Source organism: Fukomys damarensis, unplaced genomic scaffold, assembly GCF_012274545.1.
Source record: "Fukomys damarensis isolate Sample0158 unplaced genomic scaffold, DMR_v1.0_HiC HiC_scaffold_19, whole genome shotgun sequence".
NCBI lineage: Eukaryota > Metazoa > Chordata > Mammalia > Rodentia > Bathyergidae > Fukomys > Fukomys damarensis.
This window is the reverse complement of record NW_022900931.1, coordinates 10,344,758-10,367,796: the sequence shown is the minus strand read 5'-3', so window position 1 is coordinate 10,367,796 and position 23,039 is coordinate 10,344,758. Positions and strand designations below refer to the sequence as shown.

General features: G+C 52.6%; 1 protein-coding gene and 1 long non-coding RNA gene across 3 annotated transcripts in view; one reads left to right on the top strand and one right to left on the bottom strand.

The window, feature by feature from the left end:
• Window positions 1-6,333: 6,333 nt before the first annotated feature.
• Window positions 6,334-23,039, bottom strand: part of Cacng2 (calcium voltage-gated channel auxiliary subunit gamma 2) — a 106,562-nt gene continuing 89,856 nt past the window's right edge. For both annotated transcript variants that reach the window (XM_033766258.1, XM_010613796.2), the window contains 3 exons: window positions 20,016-20,099; window positions 7,973-8,113; window positions 6,334-7,012 (listed from right to left, as the gene is read on the bottom strand). In XM_033766258.1, coding sequence (XP_033622149.1) covers window positions 6,477-7,012; window positions 7,973-8,113; window positions 20,016-20,099 — 761 coding nt within the window. In that variant the 3' untranslated portion in view covers window positions 6,334-6,476. The remainder of the gene's footprint in view (window positions 7,013-7,972; window positions 8,114-20,015; window positions 20,100-23,039) is intronic.
• Window positions 15,844-18,451, top strand: LOC104855028. The gene is made up of 4 exons (XR_778287.2): window positions 15,844-15,971; window positions 16,922-17,081; window positions 17,275-17,406; window positions 18,285-18,451. It is a non-coding gene; the product is annotated as an uncharacterized LOC104855028 (long non-coding RNA).

The window sequence follows — 23,039 nt, the reverse complement described above, 5'->3', positions numbered from 1 at the left end:
ACACACGTGCTGTGAGCCTCTTTGTCACTGCGGATTTGGGCAGTAGAATTCTGGCAGATGTTTACCGATGGCTCCTCATTAGAGAAACAACCCCTGATTCACAGCTCTCGCCCGTTTCTGGGGTGTGAACACTGCCAGTGCGGCCACTGCCAGCTGCTCACGTGTCGGCCCTGAGCCTGGAGTTCGGAGGACCCTGCGGGGTCTCACCTGGGGTTGTGTCTGTTCAGGACGGGAGCATGGGGAGGGAGCGGGACCAGGTTTCTGACCAGGAGCCTGCGCAGGGGCGGCCGCAGCTGCTGTTCTGCAGGGCCCTGCACTAGGGGAGCAGGCCGTGGCTGGCAGCCGCCCGATTTCTCCGAGGTGACTTGCAAGCTGGTGCTCCTTGTTAGGCAGGCCCAGCAGCTCCCTGAGACAGCCACGGCCTCCTGACCTCGCCTTCTGCTGCCCTGAGAGTCTGCAGGGGAGGTGGCTGCAGGACTTTGAGGAAGAGGGGGGGAAAGGAGAAGGAGGTGGAAGCAGAAAGGCTTCCAATCTCATCCCCTGGGAGCAGGGGTCAGGAGGCTTGGGGATACCCCTTGGGCCTGAAGCCAGTGGGCTGTGCAGGTCTGGACAAACCACTTTCCCTCTCTGGTGTTCAGCTACGACATTCTGTGAAGAGCTTCCCCGTCTTCTGGGCTTCACTGTCCCTTATTTGACCCTCTGGGAGCCAGCAGCCTGAGCTGAGTGTTGACATCTAAGTTCAAAAGCTAGAGAGGCTGGGCTGCAATTAGACAGTGACAGGGGCCCCTGCTGTGGCCCTGGGGCCGCCTTGGACCGTGAGAGAGGTACATCACAGGCCCGGGGGACAGGTGCACCCTGAGCCCCCCATCCAGACCTGGACCTTTCTTTGGTGCCTGCTGTCTAGGTTTCTGCCCAAGGTCCCCCCAGCCACCACCCTGGAGCTCCTGAGGGTGACTGGCCTGAGGGTGGGCCAGGGAGTGGCTGTTCTGGGAGCTTGTATGTGCCGGCTGGTGTGTGCAGCACCTTTTGGGACATGCCCGCATGTGTCAAGCAGAGCTGGGCATGGCTGGCTGGGGGCAAGAAGCTAGGGTCGAGGTGCCAAGATGGGCTTGTCCCCTGTAGTCATCATCAGGGGCAGAATTCAGTGGAGATTGAGCTTTCTAAATTAGAGCCTAGCATTTTCAGCTGGAACAAAGATAGACGGTCAGGACAGAGGATAGAACATACTGTTAAGTGTGCTAGTTTGTGCTAGTTTGGTTCATTCGTAGCTGTATATTTAGACTTAAAATCTAAGAGCCTCTGCCAGTTTTTTGGCCCCGGTCCTGCGGATATTGGGGGAGCCTGGAGAGATAATCCAAATCTGCGGGGCTCTTGGCACCACGGCCCCCAGTGACAGGCTGAATGGAGCAGGGGGTTCCAAACAATGCCAAGTGCTAGGGTGGCCTCTTCCTAGCCTCCTCCCTCTTCGTGTGCATGTGGTATAGGTCTCCGCCGGCCGGAGGCCCTGGAAGCTGTCTGGTGGCTTAGCTCCCTCCCTCCAATCTCCAGCAGTGTCTTTCTCCCCAAAGACTCCCCGCGGCCCTGAAGGGGACTGGACCGTGGCCCTGCTACTTCCCTGCAGCCCCAGCTGGGTGACCACTGGTGTCTGGATGCCTCTCTTGGCTCCTCAAATGACAATACTAAGACAACTGGGCTGGTGTATGCCAGCCTGTGACTAGTGAGTCCTCCATGCCTTTTTGGTAGGTGACGGTAGAGGTCAGGAGCGCTGGAGTACGGCGCCTTTCTCTTCTCAGAAAGAGAAAGCAGCAGCACCTCAGGATTCCACTGCACACAGTGTTTGTTCTCAGCTTCCCTTTTGTTTGCAGTGACATGTGCTCAGAGTTTCTATCTGACCTTCTGGGCCAGGGATCATACATCCAGATGTGGTGGGGAGGTGGCACAGAAATGTATCAGCGGGTGGAAGGAGAGCACATAGGTATTTTGTGGCTTGTTCCTTGTCTAGATTTGATTTCAAAGTGCCGGCTTTCCTCTGTCCTTTTTGGCATGACAGATGACAGATTTTTAGTTTTTTGGGGGATTTTTTTTTTTTTTTTGAGACAAGTTCTTGCTATGTAGTTCAGGCTGGCCTTGAACTCACTGTGTAGCCCATGCTGACTGTGAACCTGCAGTGATCCTCCTGTCTCAGCTTCCTAGTACTGGGATCACAGGTATGTACTACCACATGCCACAACAGATTTTTAAAGTTAAAGTAAACTAAACTAAATGCATTCAATGTATTTACTAACCTGGCAGTTTGACTGACCAGGCTGGACATTGGTGGCTTAATTCTTCTTTATTTTTCAGTTTGAACCCCAAACTCAAGGCCTTTGCACTGAGCTACATTCCTAAGTCTTTTTTGCATTTTTTATTTTGAGACAGAGTTTTGTTAAATTGCCCAAGCTGGGCTTAAACTTGTGATCCTTCTGCCTCAGCCTCCTAGTTATGGTTTAGTTTTTTAACTGCCTTTATGGGTCCTTTCTCCAACACCAAGGTCCATGTCGTCAGGTTAGCTTTCCATCTTTGTCTTTCCCATCTGTTCAGGCTGAGAGAGTCCCAGGGGTCCCTAGGAGACCCTTCCCATTCTCCTGTCACTCCAGGGTCCCCTCTGGGCAATACTTCTCTGCAGAGAGCCCCAGCTTCTTATCCCTCCAGGCAGCACACTTTCCTTGGGAAAATGCAAACCCTAGTTTATGGCTGGGATGTTGAGTAGGGCTGGTTTATTCTAAAAGGGAAATTTCAAGGATGTCATGGTCTCTGTTTGTGAAGACCTGAGGGGCCATCGGGCTGGAAAGGGGAGGGTTTTGCACAGTGTTGCTGGAGTGTGACGGAAAGGGTGGGTTTGAATAGACTTTGCTGCTGCCCAGCACCAGCCAATGCTTCCTCAGAATGGGGTGAGTCCCCCTTCGCTATTTAAGACAGAACCCGGGACCTGAGGAGTGTGGTCACCCTACTGCATGGCATCTAAGCTTCCTGTCTCCCAATTCTGAGAATATACGGCCTTAGGATTGCTTTAAATGGGATGCGAGGAGTTGGAAAAGCAATTAAATTCACCAACATGAGGACCAAGCTATAAAAAAAATCTTTATTTCATGTACCAGGATTTTTTTTGTTTTGTATTTTTGTTTTGTTTTCTGCTTTTTAAAATTTTTTTTCTGTTAACAGTCTGAAAAAAAAAAAAAAGGACCCACCAAGAAAAGAAAATGGAGGTTGGTTTCTTGAACCGGTTGGAGCTAGACACAATCATCCACCCTGCAGGGCAGTGCCCTGGTGGGAACCGTCCCAGCTCCTTTCCTCCCAGCCCCCTAGCCCTTTCCCTGCCATGCTGGTGTCACTCACACCCCCATGGCCTTATTCAAGCAGCCCCAGGCCTGGAAAGAAGCCAGGCCCAAATGTCGGAACTCAGAGAACCAGGGCTGGTTTTCCAGTGGGACAGCAAACACTTGGGACCACTGCTCAGGTTCTCCCTTCTTGCTAGGCCTTGACCTGGTTTGGAATCTGGGGATGCTGATAGGCGCAGCTGGTGAGGGATAGATGGTCATTTCTGCCCAGTTGGAGATATACTTGGTAGCCGCCACGGGTTGACCAGCCCCGACTCTGCGCCCTGGGCCCTGTGGCCTCCCCTGCAATAGGGGCCTGAGCTGTGGGGCTCTAGCTGCTGCTGACCCTGTGAGACAACTTTCCTCTTCCAGACAAAAGACAGGATGCAGCCAGGAATGCTCAAGCAGCCTCTCTAGTCACCCTCTAGAGCCCCAGAGAGCTTGACTTGGGAAAGCTCAGGGCAGGCCAGGGTGGACAGTGGCAAACCCAAGGAGACAGGTCACTGCAGGTGACATGAATCCCATTAAACGGGACTGGACCACACGCAGGCTGGTAGGAAATGTCTAGCTTGGAATTTTGTTCAGTCTGAACTGGCCCTTGTCACTCTGGAGAAGAAAAGGGAGAAATCCAGGGTACCCCTCACTTGAGTTTAATTTTGAGGAACAGGTGTCCCCCCAAGACTATGCACAGCTAAAACTCTCAGTTCCAGAGAAAGAGGGAGAAGGAGGGAGAGAGAGAGAGAGAGAGAGAGAGGGGAGAACTTTTGAAAACCTCGGAGGATCTTTTCCTCTGATCTCCCCCAAGACAGTGGGGAGCCCTGGGGACTGACTTTTTCTCAAGGAAGGCTCTTTCACTCTCTGTGATGGGGCTATGGCATTAGAGAAAGGGGGCACAAAATGAAGAGTGGTTCTGGGGACCTCTGTGTCTTTTCCCTCTGTCTGAATGGCAGAATACATTAGCTCATGTGTGTATATTTTTGCTTTGACGTTGGATGTGGAGGTAGGGGCGGGGGAGCACAGTGAGGAGCCATATAGGGGAGGTGTGTGTGTGTGTGCATATGTGCATGTGTGTGTGTTTGTGTGTGTGTGTGTGTGTGTGTGTGAGAGAGAGAGAGAGAGGCCAACTGATGGGTTGGGAATGTTCTCACTGTCACTGGAGCTCGGTGGCAGCAAGAGCTGGCATCTTGCTCTGGGCAGGTGGCGATCCTAAAAGTCAGATACACAGAGCAAGAGTGGGCCTTCTGAGCTTGTCTGGGCCGGTCTGTGCGTGTACATGGGGGGACGCGGAGGCCTGGAGGGGCCACTCGGTGAGGAAGCATGGAATCCAGGGCTGGACTCTGGGCCAGTGCCCTTGCCGTGCACATGAGCATGGTGTGTGCACGTGTGTAGCGGTGCAGTGAGGGGAACGGGGGCCACAAAGGCCAGGGTGGTGTCGTGGTGCTGTCTACGATGGCTTTGGAGGGTGTGAGTCAGTTTCTCGGCTGGGTGTGGGCTGGGAAGTGCAGACCGAGGGTGTCCCCATGAGCAGTCACAGAGCTGGGCCATGGGACACGTGTGCAGCTGTGGTGTGGGGTGGGCGTGTGGTCTCCTCTCTCCCAGTCAGCAGCACCTTCGGAGTAGAAGGAAGCAATCTTTCTAGCAGGCTCCCTGCAGCTGGCTGGGGCCTTCCTCTTTTCCCTCTGGCTTTAAGCCCAGCTTGCATCTTTCCATTTTTGTTGTTGTTGTTGTTGTTGTTGTTTTAAATGGATTTGTATATTTGTTTTCTGTTTTGTCTTTACAAGTTCCCTGCTAAATTTTAAGTCCCCCACCCACCCTATTGTTTTGTTTTTCACAGTTTAAAGCTGGAAAAGAATTAAAAGAAAAATACTATCTGATTTTCTTGCAAGTAAATCCACTTATTATATATTTACATTTATTTATAGTCTGTGGATTTTTTATTAAAAAAAATCACCACTTGTTTTTCCTTTTTCTTTTGTAAAAAGAAACCTTTTTGCAATGTCATTGTTGGACCCTGGGCCCCGAGAGGGCATCAGTGAGTCCAAGGACCCCCAAAGGGTCAAAGAGCCCCCTGCCCAGGGGACAGGGGCCTATGAGTCTGGGGGTCTACCATCACCCCAGGGTCATCATGTGGCCCTGAGGTGAGGGGTGAGGAGGGAGAGCTGCTTTACCTCCCCCCAGGGAGGGGTGGGCATCTCCTGACCCCAAGGACAGGAGCTTGGGGATGGTGACCCCAAAAGGCTCACCCTGAGAATGCCAGCATGCCTGGCATCTCTGTAAGCCCACAGCAGCCATCCCTTCCCCTTCCCTTTCCTCAAGGCCTAGGAAGTCATCACAGTGGGTTAGGACCATTAAGGACTGGGAACCAGGGGCTGGGCAAGCCCCAAGTGCACACCCCCCAGGCACCTAGCGGACAGGAGGGACAGAGGACTCAGGCCACCTGGAGGCCTACAGTTGCCCCATCAGTGCTGGGGGAGCTGGCTCCCAGCGGGGAGGGGGTCCCCTTCCAGGGATTCCAGGGGCCTGGACTCCACCATGGGCTCCTGAGTTTCTGCCCCCAACCCTCCCAGGGAGGCGGGGCCCACTGGGGTTCAGGGGAACAGAATACTTTAACACTCTTCGTTTTTAAACTCTCCCCAGTTAAACAAATAAAAAAGGGTAACATAAAACCCTAATAAATACAAAGGTCATCCCTTTTTCTTTCCATTCTTTTTTTTTTCTTTTTCTTTTTTTTGTTTTAATAGTATCTTGATTCCCTTTTATGGTTTTCATTTAAATTGGTTTTTATTAAATGTTAAAATAATGGTACATGGGAAATCATGCATTTTCTTTTAGATTTATTTTCTATTGTTAATTTTTAATCCCTCTTGCTTTGTTTTAAAGTTTGTCTTCCTTCGTTTATATTTTCCCCCATTCCCTGTTGTTTTACATCTTTGTTCCTCTTATATTTTGTTCTTTTTTTTTAAATTTACTTGTTATGTTTTTCTCTTTTTTTGTTTTTTGTGTTTTTGTGTGTGTGTTTTTTTTGCTTTGGGAAGGTCTCCCCGTGGGTGGCCCTGTCCCTGCCCGCGGGCCGCGCCTCCTCCCACGCCCCGGGTCCCTCCCGCTGGCCCGAGCCGGTCTTCATACGGGCGTGGTCCGGCGGTTGGCTGTGTTGGAGTGGAGAGAGTCCTTGCTCTCCTTCTGGATACAGTTGTGGACCTGGAGGAAGCTGTTGTCCCTGTCGGAGTTGTAGGTGGCGGTGGGTGTGGTGGCGGCCTTCAGGGGGTCCCTGCTGAGCGTGTACATGGAGATCTCGGTGGACGGCAGGGTGTTGAAGCCCTTGATGCCCACGGGCGAGGCGTCCCTGGAGTGAGAGGGCTCGGTGGAGCGCGAGCTGGAGCGGCTGCGGCGCTGGTAGCGGTAGCGGTAGCTGGGGATGCGGGTGATGGCCGAGGCCTGGAGGTAGTCCGTGGCGCGGGCCGTGGCCCGCAGCTGTTTGTGCCGGTCGATAAACATGTGTACGGCCAGCACCCCGACCATCTCGGCGATGATGAAGGACAGGGCCCCGAAGTAGAAGGACCAGCCATAGGAGTAACTATTCTTTTTGGAGTCGCTCTTAGAGGGGTCACCGGCATTGGCAGATATGTACACGATGATACCAATGATGTTACTCAGACCTGCAGGGGGAGGAGCAGAGAGGTTACAGCTCCTAAGGACGGCGCGGGCGGCAGCATGAAAGGGTGGGCACAGCTGGATGGTGGATGGACAGAGACCCGGGATAGAGGACCCCTGGGAAGCTCTGTCTTAATGTTTTATGATACCACACAGACAGAGCTGTGGAGCTGGGCTAATGGAGACAGACATGGGGAGAGGGGAGGAGAGAGGTGTTCTATGACCCTTTGGATACTACTAATAATACAGTAGTGGACACTGTTTACTGAGCACTTACTACCTGCCTTCCCTCCTAAGTGCCTTATCAGTAGTTTACAGATGGGGGCGCAGAAGCACAGAGAGGTTACGCAAGTTGTTCAAGCAGCACAGAGATTCTAAGCTGGTGCAGCAGGGCTTAAGGCTGGCTGCCGGAGCCAGGCTGCTGAGCTTCAAAGCCACTGACAAGTTAAGCTCAGTTGCGGTTTCCTTGTCTGTGCGATGGGGGTGATGTAGCCTTGTGGAGAGGGTTAAATGAGTGGATACAGTGCCTGTTCCTGGTGATTCAGGTGCCCCTGAGAGGCAAGTCGGTTCTATTCAACGGCCCATGCTGCAGTCTCTGCTCAGCCACCTGGCAGAGGGGCTGCCTGCTCCCAACCAGCTGGGACAGTGAAGGAGGGGGCTCTGTGGTTCCAAGCCTGGAGCTGTAGTCTTGCAAGGGTGGAGCCTTTGATGCCCCCATCCTCTCATGCATTTACTTGTACTGGGGAGGTGGAGGCTCGAGGGGCCCCCAGGTGCTGGCCTTTCTCCAGGTGATGGGAGGGGAGTCTGTGTTGGGTCCCTGGAGGACTCAGTGGGGGCTCATGGGCAGGACCCCAGCCTGACCCTCCACCCCCCAGGCCTGTGAAGGTCCCCCAACCGCTGAGCCTTGGGAGCTCCGTCCCCACACCATGGCCCGGACCCCAGACCGCCGGGTTGGCGGCCGCTACCTGCAGACACGAAGAAGATGCCGGCGCTCAGGATGATGTTGTGCCGAGTCTTGTAGAACTCGCTGGCCGCGATGCAAAGGCCGCCCATGAAAAGTAGAATCACGCTCAGGATCGGGAAGATGCTGGAGGCCCTCACGGCCCCTGCGGAACACGGAGGGGCAGGGAGAGAGGGGCGTGGCGGTGAGACAGTGGGGAGGCTCAGGGCAGCTGGGGAGCCACCTTCATGGACCCCGCTGGGAGTCCCGGTTGCCTAGCAACGCCAGGAGGGAGGGGAGAAGGGCAAGCTGCTGTGGCTGGGCCCTTGGAGGTCCCCGCTACCTCCAGGACCAGACTCTGGCACCTCACCAGTCATACAGGGCGCTGTGACTCGGCCTCTGTCTCCTTCAGGCTCGTGCCTCCTGGTTCCCATATTCCTGCTTGTCCAGCTTAGCAAAATTCCCAAGCCATGTCACTGAGCACTGCCGACTGTTACCGTACTAAGCTCTCTTACCGGAATGTCTTTCCTGTTCTTCTGTACTCAGCAAACTTGTACTCATCCATCAAAACCCATCTCCAAGTCCTCTCCTCTGTGGAGCCTTCCCTGACTTCCTTATGCGCACTTTGTAGCTCTTTGCTTTGCGGTTTGGGACACGTGGACTCAGAGAAGCAGCGTGAGGTAGTGGTCGGGTGGGACCGCCTGGCTTGGATTTGAACCTGGCCCTAGCGTTTGTTATTTAAGTTTGGGAAAGTTTTCTCACATCTCTGTGCCTCACTTTCCTCTTCTGTAAAGCAGGGATGATGACAGTGCTGTCTCCTAAGATTGTTGTGAGGATTAAACGAGTTGATGCAGATAATGCATTTATAAAAATGTTCCTGGGGCAACAAATGATAATAATTACAATAAATACTTGTTTCATGTATATTTCCACCATGAACCTTACATGCCATTAGGCAAATACTGTGCCTTTTTCTTTTCATATATATTTTTTACTTTATCATATTTTTATTGTAGCCATGACAGAGTAAGCTCACAATACAAGCTTATCCTTAAGGATGAAGCAACCCCCCAACTGTTTATTGATTTATTTAGATTTAGACAAGGACGGGGGAGGAAATGGGCACATTACAAAGAAAAGAGGATGTGAAAAACAGAGGAAAAAAAAACCGAAACCCACAAACAAACAAAAACTTCAGGACAAGAATGAGGGACTGATAATCAGGAGAGAGGAGAAAAGAACATTTTATCTTATTTGTTTTGGAGACAAGATCTCGCTATGTAGTTCTGGCTGTTCTTAAACTCTCTATGTACCCCAGGCTGGCCTTGAACTTGAAGTGATCCTCTTGCCTCAGCCTCCAGAATGTTGGGATTACAGGTATGTGCCACCACGCCTGGTTTAATTTTATTTTTTCTTTATGGTGTGGAGGACAGAATCCAAGGTCTGTACATGTAAGGCATGGTTCCATCACTAAGCCACATCCCCACCTGGCAAAAGTTTTTTTTTTTTTTTTTTTTTTTTTCAGTACTAGGAATTGAATCCACGGCTTTGTGACGGAGTACCCCTTTCATTGTTTATTTACTTATTTAGATTTCGATAGGTTTTTTTTTTGTGTGTGTGTGTGTGTGTGTGTGTGTGTGTGTGGTACTGGGGATCGAACTCGGGTCTTTGTGCTTGCGAGGCAGGCTCTGGAACCACTGAGCTAAATCCCCAGCCCTTATTTAGATTTTGAGACAGAGACTTGCTAAGTTGTTAAATTGTCCAGTCTGGGCTCTAACTTGTCATCTTCCTGCCTCAGCCGCCCAGAGTCTTAGGAGTACAGGTCCTCGACATCATCCCTAGCTAGGAAAAGGGAGCATGGGTACAGTATCTGGCTTGCAGCACTGTGGGAAGAGAACACAGGGGAGGTGGACTGGAAAGGTGCTGGCAGGCAAGCTGGGTGTGTTTGTGGGAGAGCCACGTTGGAATGAGGACCCGAGCTGGGGACCTCCACAGAGTGTCTCTGGGAAGTAAAATGGTTTCTTTCTACCCAGATCCACACAGGCAGTGTAGGAGGAGTGCTGCGACCCCTGCTGATTCTGTTCCAAGGAGCAGGTGGCCAGACAGGGACTGTTTTAGTGGTTTGAGCGACTTCTAAGGAAGCTGAGTTCTACTAGCCACAGGGCCCTTTGGCAGAGCCCAGGGTTTGGCCCAGAGGCATTCCAGGGTTAAAGGCACCAGGAATAGGGATTTTCTCCTATCCCCTGTGTCCCACGGCACTTTGGGTGGCAGAATGGCCCAGAAGTATCGGCAAGATGACCACTTTCCACTTAGACTTTCCCAAGAAGAATTTAGGTAGCTTTCTGTGACATACGTGTCACCACTCCTATCTGTAGCAGAGGCTACTGCTAATTAGTAAGTGGCCAAGTTTGTGGAAGGAGAGGGGCGTGGAGAAGGGCGGGGCTCTGTACTCAGCGCATGCGTTGTGCTAAAGCAATCTGAGGCTACTGGTGGGAGTGAGGCTCAGGGCGTGGGAGGGACTTGAGCTCATGCCCTTGTCTCAGCCTCACGGGGACAAGGATGTCCCTCCTCAGACTCAGGGCGGGTGTTCTCTCCCTGCAAATTATTTAAGACAGTGCACTCTAGCCCGGGCCTGACATCCAGCCCAGGTAACAGTACCCACATGCAACACTCACAGCCACCCTAATTCTCAAATTGACACGTGCGTGGGAGTGGTGAGATCTTACTGAAGACCCAGGAGAAGAGAAGACGCTTGGCATGTACCCACCCTGTATCTGTCCAGGTTCCTGCCTAACCTACCATTATATAATCTCATCCTGTAACCGCTTCCAGGGTGTGTGTGTGTGTGTGTGAGAGTGTGTGTTTGCCCCAATTTAGAAGCAAGGTAACAGAGGTTCAGAGAGGTAAAGGAACATCTTCATGGACACCCAGCTAGAGATCCAGGATTCAAATTCAGACCAGCCCCTGTAATCTTCCTGTGTGGCTTCCTAGGAGCCTAGGAAGGGTGCTGAAGGGTCTGGAGAGCTGGATTTGGGTCCCTGCTGTGCTGCTCACTTGCTGTTTCGGGAAGGCAAGTGCCTTGCCCTCTCTGGTTTTCCATTGGTGCTGCCCTCTCCGTATGGGTACGTGTGGTTTCTGGCCAGGTGGCAAGGGGAATGCCAGCATCAAGGAAGAAAGGGGACATGGTGTGACTTCTGAGGGCCGCAGTGGCTGCCACAGGCACAGAGCAGAGGGAGGACTTCCTGCCTCCGTGTGCTGCCTGGGGCAGACCCAGCTGCGCTTCTTTGAATGAAGGCCTCACAGCAGCCCCTTCATCTGGGAACTGGAGGCTCAGCCAAGCATTCCTGCGAGCAGGGGGTGGAGGGTTGGGGCTAGGGCGCTGTGTGCGCATGCGTGAGTGTGCACACAAGCAGTGAAATGTGTGCGGGCAAGATGGAGAGGCGGAGGAGAGGACAGCTGGTTGCAGAGGGCACAGGATGGTGTGGAGGAAATGCAACTGCTTCAGGAGGCCGGAAACAGCTTCCCATATCGTCTGTGTGGAGGTGGCCGTGGGGACACAAGCACAGGCACCTGTGCCAGCATAGCCGGTCCCAACCCACCCCTTCTTCCTTTTATGGTGCTGGGGATGGAACCCAGGGCCTTCACACTGAGCTACACCCAGCTCTTTTTTGTGTGGAACAGAGTCTCCCTAAGTCAGCGAGTTGCCCAGGCAGGGCTTCAACTTGCATTTCTCCTGTCTCAGCCTCCCAGACCGCCAGCATGACAGGCGGGCACCTCCATTCATCTCTCTTGAGGGAGGGTTCTTCTGCCCAAAGAGGATGACGGAGGCAACTGGGACACAGCGCTGTGCCCAGGAAGCTGGACTGTGCGCGCCCCGCTCCAGGCTGGGAAGGAAGTAGTTAAAAGCAGATGGGTGCCGGGATCTTGAGGGAGGGCTTTCTAGCTGCAGTGTCACACACTGAAAGAGGACCTGGGAGTTGGTCACACCCGGGGCTTTGTCTCTTACTCACTATGGATCCTTGGACAAGGGTCATTACCTGCCCGAGCCTCAGTCTCCCATCCTGTAGAATGGGAGCAGTAATAGCAATGCCAGCTCCCAGCCCCGTCAGAAGGCCTTCCTGCTCCTAGCTCGGTTCATGGGGCAGCAGCACTGTGAGCTGGTGGGAAATGCAACCCTCAGGCCGCACCCTGCATCTATAGGATTAGAAAGCACAGTTCAGCAAGGTGCCCGTAACAAGATTTGTGTGCACGTGGAAGTCCGAGAGGTGTCATTGTAACCATTCAAATGAGAAATATCTGCACCACATCGGTGCTAGGTGTAGAGTGGCAGAGATTCTGGAGAGTTTTGAGGCCCTTCCCCCTTCAGTCCAAATACAACCCCCACCCCAAATTTTCCTGGGTTTCCATGGAGGCTGGTGAGGTCTTGGTGCCAAAATCTGTTCCAAGGAGCAAAAACATCCAATTTGTGCAATTAACAAATACTTATGTGTCTCCTAGAAAAAGCACATGGCAACCCACAATTCCTGCTAACATTCAGGGAGCCCCTCTCCTGTGCCTGGCTCGAAGGGCCTTCTGTGGATTCACATGTTGGATGCTTACAGCAACCAAATGAAGCCATTACCTTGGCTTCAAAGAGACTGCAAATAAAGCAGGCAGCAGCAAACTTTTTCTGTAAAGGGACAGCAAGTAGCTGTTGTTGGTTTTCCTAGCCACATAGCCTCTGTTGTAGTTTCTCTACTTTATGCGGCATGAAAATAGTCACAGGCAATATGTAAACCAGTGAGTGTGGTGGTGTTCCAATAAAGTTTTATTGGCTGGATTTGGCCTGCCAGTGTAGGCGGTCACCTTTGGGATAAAGTGTACTAAGTTGGGGAAAGGACTCGTGGTCTGGAGCAGGGAGATGCTCTGCATGTGACCAGCGGTGAGCCCAGAGCACACACAGGCTGAGTGCTTACTGCTGCCAGATGCTGAGCCGGGCGCAGGGAGACATCAGGGCTGCGAAACCCAACCTGGTCCCTGTCCTTACAGAGCTTATGGTCCCACGAGGGACGTTATGCTTCAGGTATGAAATGTGCCCCAAAGCCTCAGCTGTTTTGATGAGATCAGACCGGGGGCGGGGGTGTGCTACAATTATCAGCAATTCATCCATCCATGAGTTCATTGGTGAATGGGCCATGAGGCTTGGGGCCTTGGAGTGGCCGCCAGGGTCATGACCCAGAAGGGTGTATTCTCATTGCTGCGACCCCCATTCCTCTCAGCTTCTTGGTTGGCATGAGTTGAGCACCTTTTCCTCTGCTGTACCTCTCTGCCACAGTGTTTCTGCCTTGGAGCCAGTTGACCCTGAACCAAAATAGACCTCTCTTCCTTTAAGTTGTGGGTGTCAGGTAATCGTGTGCAGGGATAGGAAAGTGACTAAGGTAAGGGAGCTAGATGTCATCAGAACAGAACCACGATACAGTGCTGCGACAGAAAGGGACCTATAGGGCACGTGAAGGTGAGAGTTGAGTGTGCGCCAGGGACTATTTTAAGCATTGTGTGTGTATTAACTCTGTTATTCTCATCACAACACTATGGAGAGACTACTTTGATTATCCCCTTTCACAGAAGCCCTGGAGAGGTTAAGCCATGTGTCCAAGGTTGGCTATCCCAGGCAGGCGTGTCTGAGTGTGGTGCTTCCCTTCGTCCGGGCTCCCCTTCAGCTAGGCTTCCCCTGCCTCCCCGCGCCTCCTCTGAGTGAGTGGGGGAATCAGGAGGACTCCCCTGCAGGGCTGATGTTGGGTGGATGAGGACACATTCCAGAGGCAGAACGGTGATGGACTACACAGAGTATTTCGGGGGAGGAAGCAGTGGCACTCCTGCAGGGCCTAGAAGAGGCTGGTTCCAGGGAGCTCACCCAGGGCTTTGGGGACCATGGGGAGTAGTGGCTACCAGGCTGGGCCATGAAGGGCCTTATAGGTCCCAAGGCACCAGTGGGATGTGCTAAAGAGTTTTCCTCTAGCTAAGAGCACTGGGAGACATTAACGGGCTCAGAGCAGCCACAGCTGTCATAATGTGATTTGCATCTTAAGAAGCCAGTGTCAAGGTGGCTCCAGGCACCCAGGGACCCAGGGAGAAAGCTCCTGCATCTGCTAGGTGAGAGCGACGATGGCGCTTGGCCTAGGAGGATGGATTTGAGAGACGTTTACTTAGGGTTTGACCGGTGTATTTGGGGAGAGAAGAAAGTGGCACTGAGATGACTTCTAGGATCCAGTCTTGAATGCTGGCTGGAAAAATCACCCTGGAGGCTGGGAAAGGACCAAGCCTAGGAGCAAGGGGAGAGAGGGGGAACTCAAGGTTTGGGACACAGAGTTCTGGGTGCCCTGTGGAGGGGACAGTCGGGTGTCATTCAGGGGCAGGCTGAGGTGCCGGGTGTGGATGAGCACAGAGAAGCGGGCTCAGTCCCAAGGCGTGGGCCGCCTAGGTGTTGGGTCGCTGGCTCGAGAAGACTGTAGGCTGGTCACCTTGTACTCTTTGGGTTCCAGTTCCTTTTTTGTAGGATTGGGTGAAAATCCTGACTTGGTCTGCCTCACAGGGTTACTATAACTAAACAGGAGCAGGAAGTTTTTGCGGGTGCAGAGCAGTGTCGAGCAGCGAGGAATTGATGGTTTTTTAAGCTGGTGACTGAAATGAAGAGCATCCCAAATGCCCACGAAGAAGTTAACCCCTCTTCTGGGAAGGCTGACCCGAGTATCCATTTTTTCCAATCCTCTGTTGGCCCAAATTCCTCTGATAAATGGCATTGAGATCTTGTGCCCCAGGAGGCCCCAGCCTATCACACTGAGAGGCTGCAGTGACCCTCGCTGTGCTGGCAGAGGAAGTGGGGTGGCGGTTGTGTGGAAAGGCCAGGAGACGTGGGCCTGCTGCTCGCTCAGTGCCTGGGTCGCTGGGGGCCCTGGGTGTGTGCTTTCACCTCTCCAGCCTCGGATCTGCATGTGATGGGGCTGGAATACGGATTCTCCATGGCACCATCTGCCCGTGGGGGTCCCGTGTCCCAGGCCTCTCCCAGGGTAGGCTTCTACCTCATCTATTCCCTGACTTCCTTCACTAGTCACCGGCCCAGTGTGTGGAGGACAGGCTCCCTATTTTCTGGGCACAGTGTTGAGCTCTTTATGTATGTTATCCAGTCTGGGATTCGATCCATTCCAATGGGACAGAATCTCAGATGGGATGGATGGGAAAGAGCTTTCTCCACTCATCTTCTCCTTCCGTGCTGTGCTAGGTGGTGTAGCTGATGACTTTGGAAATGCAGGGAGCACAAAGTGTGTGTGTGTGTGTGTGTGTGTGTGTATGAGAGAGAGAGAGAGAGAGAGAGAGAGAGAGAGAGGAAGAGAGAGGAAGAGGAGGAAGAGGAGGGAGAAGTAACACTTTGAAGGAGAACTTTGGTGGTGGAAGAAAGTGACGTCAAGGGCTAGGGATTTGTCTCAATGGTTCTGCTGCCTGCCTTGCAAGCACAAGGGCCTGAGTTCGATCCCCAGTACCACACACACAGACACACACAGACACACACAAACACACACAATACTGGAAAGTGAAGTCAAATAAGTCAAAAGTGGTGGTCTTTAGGGTTGGGGATGTTGCTGAGTGGTTGAGTGCTTGCCCAACAAAGCCAGGGTTCCATCTCCATGGAGCTCCCCATCTTTGGAAGAAAACTGAGGCCTGCAGAGCCTGGCCACACCTGCAGCCACTGTCTCTGCCACATGGCTGCTCTGAGGACCAAAAATTCACTACCATAAAGCAGGGCCTCATCTTCCTGCCACCCAGCCCCTGCTCTTTATCCTTTGCACTCCCGTGTTACCCACCGTGCATTGCTCAGCAACAATAATGGGTGACGCCTACCAAGTGCTCACGCTGCCCCGGGATTGTGTGAAGAGCTGCCTAAGTCCAACACAGTGCTCATCGACTCATTGCAGGGAAACCAAGGCTCAGATAGTTTAGACAGAAAGTGGGCAGAGCTGGATTTGAAGCCCTGCAGCCTCCTACTTGTGGTAAATGTATCTCCCTAATAAGCCTCCTGGGGGCCCCCTGCCTCCACTGCTCTTGCCAGCCCTGCCTGGTGTCTGTTCCTCGCTGGCTGCTCCTCCAGGGAAAGCCCTTTCTTTGGTTGCCTGTTCTTGCTCTCAGGTGGTCTAAGGGTTGCTGGGAAGGTGTTCCCTCCAGGTGTAATCAGGTACCTCTCCTGTGAGTGTGGGGGATGGGGGATGCCTGGATCCCTCTCCCCTTTCCCCATCTGTTCTGAGTGTGTGTGTGTGTGTGTGTGTGTGGTCTGTAGGCACCGGCCTCCTGCCCTCTCCTGCAGAAGTTGTGGTTAGAGTGGCCAAGGCACAGTAGGTTTGGGGTCTAGCACACAGTAGGTGTCTAATATGTAACTGCAGAAGGGAACCAAATTCTCCTGGCTCATCTTTTCCTGATAGTTAAGACACACCAATTCCCCTCCCCTGGACACAACAGACACACACAACATGCAGGGACCCCATCCTCACCCCTCATGTACAGACAAACCCAGACGTAGACACTTAGAGACAGAGCACAGCACAGATTCACACTCTCGGGCAAAGGCTCACACAGGACACAACCGTCATCACTGCCACACCTTGCTGTTTTCCTCATCTTCCCTGAATGAAGGTGAGGACAGACACCACCACAGCAGACCTATCCCATGGCCCCCAGTGCTAGGTGGGAAGTCACTGTGGCCACCGTCTACTTCTGGGTGAGCCAGCAGTAGGTGGCCACACCAGCCACGCTGTCATGGCAACCCAGGGTGGTGACAGGGGATCAGATGTTAACCCCTGGTCTGATCATGATCACTCCATCATGGGAACCTGGGCTTTATGATTCAGGACAAGCTGTGTGACTCCTCAAATGCTCAGAGGCTGAGAAATAAGAGCACTCATTCATTCAGGCCTCACGCATTAATTGGGGATCCTCATCCTTCCAGCCCTCCAGGAGGTGCAGACATTGCTGAAGGTTGGGCTGTGGGTCTGAGCACATGAGCCTGCTGTTTTCAACCCCAGAGGGGAGCTCTGGACGCCTGTCCTGTCCAGCCACCCCCTAGGATTCTCTGTCCCTTCTCCATGCTCTGCTCCTCGGTCCTGCAGGTGAGACAGAGGACAGGGGTGGCCCAGGTTCCTCCTGGGGTCTCCTCACCTTCCTGGCCACTGAGATGTGGTGAGCTCATTGCCAGACTGACCATCCTTCTCTCTGCTCCCAAACATGGCCCGCTTTTCCTGCTTGAAGGCCCCTGCTCTTGTCTTACCCCTTACCCTACCCTCTACCTCCAACCCCTTCCAGAACCATGAGCCCACCTTGGGGACAGAGAGGGTGCACCTGCTCACTGCTTGTTTCCTCTACTGGAGTCAATCTTCACGACAGTCCCCCTACTGACAAGGGTGCCCAGTGCACAGTGGGTACAGTGGGCACATGGTAAGTGTCTCAGGAGTGAATGAAGGAAAGGAATGAATAAATGATGCTTTTGGAGCCCAAGTCTATCATTGTGTGCCGCACAGATGTTAGGCCAATGGCTCTATCTCCAGATGGCTCGCACTCAGGGATGGACAGGTAAGATGTGCAGGTGGGTGTGAGAGACCTGAATGCAGGGCTGGCTCAGGCTCTGTCCACCTCCAAAGAAAGCTCCTCCCACCTCCATGGAAGTCCCTCCCAGCTCTACCAAAAGCCGCACCCCGCTTATGAGACTAGCTACGCCCACTTGCCCGCCTTGTGCTCTCTCCTCCTGGAAGCACCAGGCACATGCATTGTTCTTTTTGGCATCTGACCACGACTTCTTCATTTCTTTACTCACCCAGCCACTTCCTTTCTCAGTGAATAAAGTAGGGCTCTTTTGGGCTCCAGTTCTGGGCTGGACCCTGGGCTGAGGTCTTGTGGTACAGAAGTGCTTGGGGCAGAATTCTGCCTTCCAGAAGCTCAAGATGCCAAGTGCGCACGGGCATGGGGTGAGATGGAGATGGTTCAGGGTGCAGGGGAGGCAGAGGCATGGAGTCAGAAAGGGATGCTGTGGGCTGGGGCAGGGGGTCCTTCCAGAGAAGTGGTTCCTGTCTTCCTTTCTCTCACTGACCAGCACTTGCACGGCTGTTGGTGTCTTGCCCACCACTTTACAGATCAGGATTGACAAACAATGTCTCATGCGACTGCTGCCTGAGTTTGTGGATGAAGTTTCACTGGAACACAGCCTCACTCATTTGTGTTTGAGGGGCCTAGGGCTGTTTTTGAGCAGAGCTGAGCAGCTGGGATGGAGACTGTGTGTTTTCAAAGGCCAGAAATACTTGCTATCTCGTCCTTTCTAGGAAGTTTGCTGACCCTGGTTATAGATGCCCCGGAAACACTGCTGAGTTCTGTCAACTTAGAGCAGATCTAGGGGATGTCTCACTGCTGACTCTAGTCCAAGCTTTTTGTCCAGGGACATCATGGGGAACCCGATGTTGTAAGCTCAACTCAATGTGGAGGAAACCGAGGCACACCGAGGTGGGGATTGCCACTTGAGAACCCTGTCTTTCTTTTATTAAATGAAGTGCATTTCTCAAGCACCTACTGTCTTCTGGGTGCAGCGGTGAATAAAGCAAGTCTGCCCAGGCCCTCACCTCCTGGCTGATACAGTGTCACGGCGTGGTACCCAGTGTGTGGTCAGCTTCGGTCACTACCTTCCACCTCATTTCTCAAGTCCAGCTGTTTCCTTGATACCCCTCCTCCACCCCACCTACCAGCTGTGCCCTGCAGGAGCCAGAGGCTGTCTCATTCGGCCATGTTGGCCTCCTCAGCACTGAGCACAGGACCTCATACACAGCAGGTGCTCAATCTGTGTTTACTGCACCGCCGGTCTCCTTTACTAAGCTCAGGCTGGGTGAGAGCTCTAGACACAGCAACGGTAGCGACAACCCCATGTCCCTTTGGGAACTCCATTTAAGACCAATGTCTTGGGGGAATTCGGAAAAGGAAACGACAGGCACATGGTATGATGTTTGTTTCCCCTTTAAGAAAAGAATCTAGAAATTGCACCACGTTCCCTTCCTCTCTTCCCAGTTTCCTGGCTGCCTTCTTGTTCTGTGGGCTTCTCAGTGAAACCAGATTCCAGGCTGACCTGAGCGCTGGCTTTGATGTGAGGAGTAATTATTGAAAGAGACAGGGGCAATCCATATAATAAAATGCCTCCTACATTTTTCATAAAAGTGATCCGAGGGTGACACTAACCACTCTGCACGGGGGAGGAGGGGTACGGGGAGCAGAGGCTGCCTCGCCAACCTGTCTGGGCAGAGGAGGCACTGGCCTGAGAGCCTTCAGCTCCGTGGGCCCTGGCCTCAAGGACTCTCAGCCTCTCTCTGGGAAATCCCTTTCCCGGGGAACAGGGAGCCTGGTTAGTTTTTGCTGATGCTTGAGAAATTCCCCTGGGGCCTCAGAATGCGGTCTCTCGATAATATGTCTCAGGTGGCTTTAAGATCACAGCTGTTACATTTGGATTTAACTTTGGTTTGACTTTCGGGAAAAGAAAGAAAAGAAAAAAAAAAAACAAAAACCAAAACCACCTCTTTCTGCTTTTTGTTTTTCCTTTCCCCCAGTGGAAGTTCCAAGCTCTGGTACTGGCTGGTGGGATTTCTCCTTTACTTGTTTAAGAAGTACTGGCACTGGGCTGGGAATAGAATCGAGGAGGAGGAGGGAGATTCCTTGCCCGGTGGAGTCGGGGGATGGAGACTCCAACACACAGGACCCCACAGAACGACAAAGTACTGTGCTCTGGGAACCTACACAGGACACAGGGGGCTTCCTGGAGGAGGTGATGTTTCGGCTAGACCCGGAGGATGAACAGGAGTTGGCCAGACAAAGAAGGGTGGCAAGGGTGTTGCAGGCGGAGGAGACAGAACACATGAAGGTTTGAACCCCAAAGAGGAGGAAAGGACCGAGGTGCAGCGTCTTCCTGCCCTCCGCAGAGACCAGGGCTCCAGGGGTCCCTGATCTTTGGCTCTCTGAAGGAAGGGAGTGCAGGACCCACCACCTGGAGGGAGATTAAAAGATGTGTGACTCACGGAGGAAATATTCTGCTGTGTCAGCTTCGTAATCTGCATCCTCTGGGAAGTGATCGATTTGCTTGCACAGGCCTTTGAAGTTCCCTGCAAAACAAGGGAGAGGAGTTCATGAGCGGTGGCAGTTTGCAGGGCCAGCGCCCCTGCCCCCTCCCGACTCCTTGCTCTTCTGAAGTTCGCCTTATCCCGGAGGAGGAAAGGATCGCTTTGTCTGTTTGGACATCTGCCTGGCAGATCAAAACACACACACACCCGCAGCACTGCGGAGAGGATCTAAAGCTAAGACTTCAAAACCCGGCCTTCCATCCCTGTCGAGGCTTCTGAGGATTAGCTGAGCTTGGCAGCAGCCAAGATTTGATTCTGGGCCTGGGCAGAGCTAGGGAGGCTGATGGAAGCTCATCAGCGGCTCTCTGTGCCCCAGCTTGGAGCAGGGGGGCTGCCCTGCCTATGGAAAAGCAGCAGATTGATTCCCCAGCAGGCAGACCCCAGACTGGCGGCGGTCAGCCCCACAGTGGAGTCTGTGTGTCCCTCTGCAGGGGTGCATTCACTTCTCCAGGCCTGGCAGCTCTGGGGTCCCCAAGGCTGAGTCCCCATGGCGGGTGGGCCCTTCTACAGCCTTGAACTGCAACTCAGTTTGGCTCAGGCCTGTGAGAGGGGTGTCATCACCTCATTTTACAGACAGAGAAACTGAGGCTCAGGGAGATGCACTGATCTGTAGCTAGGACATGATGCAGGCAAGACTCACACTAAAGCCTAGATATTTCCTGGGTGACAGCTGAGCAGGCGCAAACCAGTCCAGGGGCCAACTCCAAGCACAAGGCCCCTGCAAGCCCTCACGGATATTCACTGAGCGAATTCCTGAACTATCAGGGCAACCTTAATCCAAACCGATGAATAGAGTCCAATGTACAGTTGCTAGAGGTTCTGCCTCAGGAGGCTGGGACTCTTGTCTGTCTTACACACTGTCCTGTCCCCAGCACCAGCAGAAGTACCACTAATGAAAAGAATTGAGCCCATGCTGGGAGGCTGGCCCGGGCCCAGATGCAGGTTCTGTGGTTAGGCTGCCTGGTGCAGCTCAGTTTCCTTGCATTGACTCAGTTTCCCCATCTGAGGGTCCACACATCGTGCTGGGAATGGTACCTGGTGCTTTAGTCCTCAGGGCCTCTGGTGCTATAGTGAAATAAACTTGGTCTATGTTCAGCCACAGACACTTGGGGATTCTCTGTGACACTGGCTAGCGTCGCCTAACTGATGCAGTCCTCAGCACCTGTTTGCAATTTATTTTCTTGTAGAGTCTTGAAATTTCACATCTCAAAAGTGGGAATTGGTTTGATTCTGTACCATCAATATCATTTCAGAATTTTAAGGTGTACACAGAGACCTATATATATGTTACATATACAGGTTCAATACTCCCGAATAAACAATCCAAAATCTGAAATACTCTGAAATCCAGAACTTTTTGAGCACCACCATGATACCAGAAGCATAAAATTCCATCTTGACCTCCTGTGCAGGGACACAATCAAACCACAGGTCCAGAAAAAAATATCAGATGAAAATTACCTTTGGTTTATATGCCCGTGAAATGTAATGAATTTTATGAATAGACTTAGGTCTCATCCCACAGAATAGCTCATTATATATCTACAATGTGCTAAAATTTAAAAAATCTGAGATTCCAAACTTGTGGTCCTATGTATCTTGAAAGTTTTTTTTTTTTTGTACTGGGGATTGAACTTGGGTCCTTATGCTTGTGAGGCAGGCAGCAGAACCACCTAGCTAAATCCCCGGCCCATGGCCCTATACATTTTGGATAAAGGCTATCCAGCCTGCCCCCTATATCCAGCACACAGGTATGTGCACGTATTCTAGATGAATATAATAAGCATGTGAGGCGTTTCATAGCCAGGACTCCGGCTCACTCCCATCCACACGCAAACTGTCCCTGCACCAAGTCCACCAGTTTTCCCGATTTCTTAAACTGTTTGCCAGCCTGTGTTGGAACTTCCAGTCACCTCGCTGAGGCACCCGGTGGGCTGATCATCGTGTGGTTTGGTGTTTCATCCTCCTCAGTCCCCCACATGTTTTTACACATCTCCTGCGTCTGGGGGTGTAAGCGGGAGGCCTGGTCTGCCCCCTGATGCACTGTTGCTCTTTTCCATTCATACATTTTCCTCTTCCTTCTTAATCTGGAAAGTTCACGAAGGAAGTGTGAAGTAGATTAAAAAAAAAATTCTCCCTCTTGTTAAAATTACAAATCAGAGTAGCTGAAAAACGCTTGGTGAAGCACTTTCATTTTCCTTCAATCCAGTCAACTCAGAGCCAGGCATCTTTATAAGGAATGGGCCCAGGAGGCTGTCTTAGAGTCCTTCCTACCAATGTGCCTAGCTAATTGGCAGATGGCCCTGCTCCCTCTCCCGTCTCTCATTGAGGGCGGGCACCTGCACGCTGGAGGCCATGCCTATCTGCTTCTCCGGACGCTGCAGGGCCCATCCTGGGCCTCAGCTACCCCGGGATCCATGGCTCCTGGCACAGATCGAGGTTCAGATGTGCTTGGAGAGGCTATGCAGAGTCCCGAGCAGCCACACCTCTTCTCTGAGGCCTGTGCTGGGCACTCTGGACTCATGATTTCTCCTCTTCCTCAACCTGGCTCAGCAAGGGCCCCTCGGAGCTCTGTCTGCAAGTCTGAGCCAGTCCACCCTCACGGCCTCTCTTCCTCCTCCCCGCCCTTCCATCCTCGCTGTGTCCTGCCCATGTTAGTGGCACAGTACTTCTCTGTCTTGCCCCTGCCTTGCTGTGGACAGCACCTCCACCAAACCACCTCCCCCGGGTGACACTGCAGCCTCCACATTGACATTTTTCACCCACTCTTTCCCCTCCCTATGAAGTAATCACAGAGATCCTTTGAAAATGCAAATCTGACCCTGCAGCCACCAGTTTAAAACACACCAGCTGCCCAGTGCTCCCAGGGCAAAACTCAACATCTTTAAGGGTCCTTGACCTTGTCTGGTTTGTTGGGTCTCA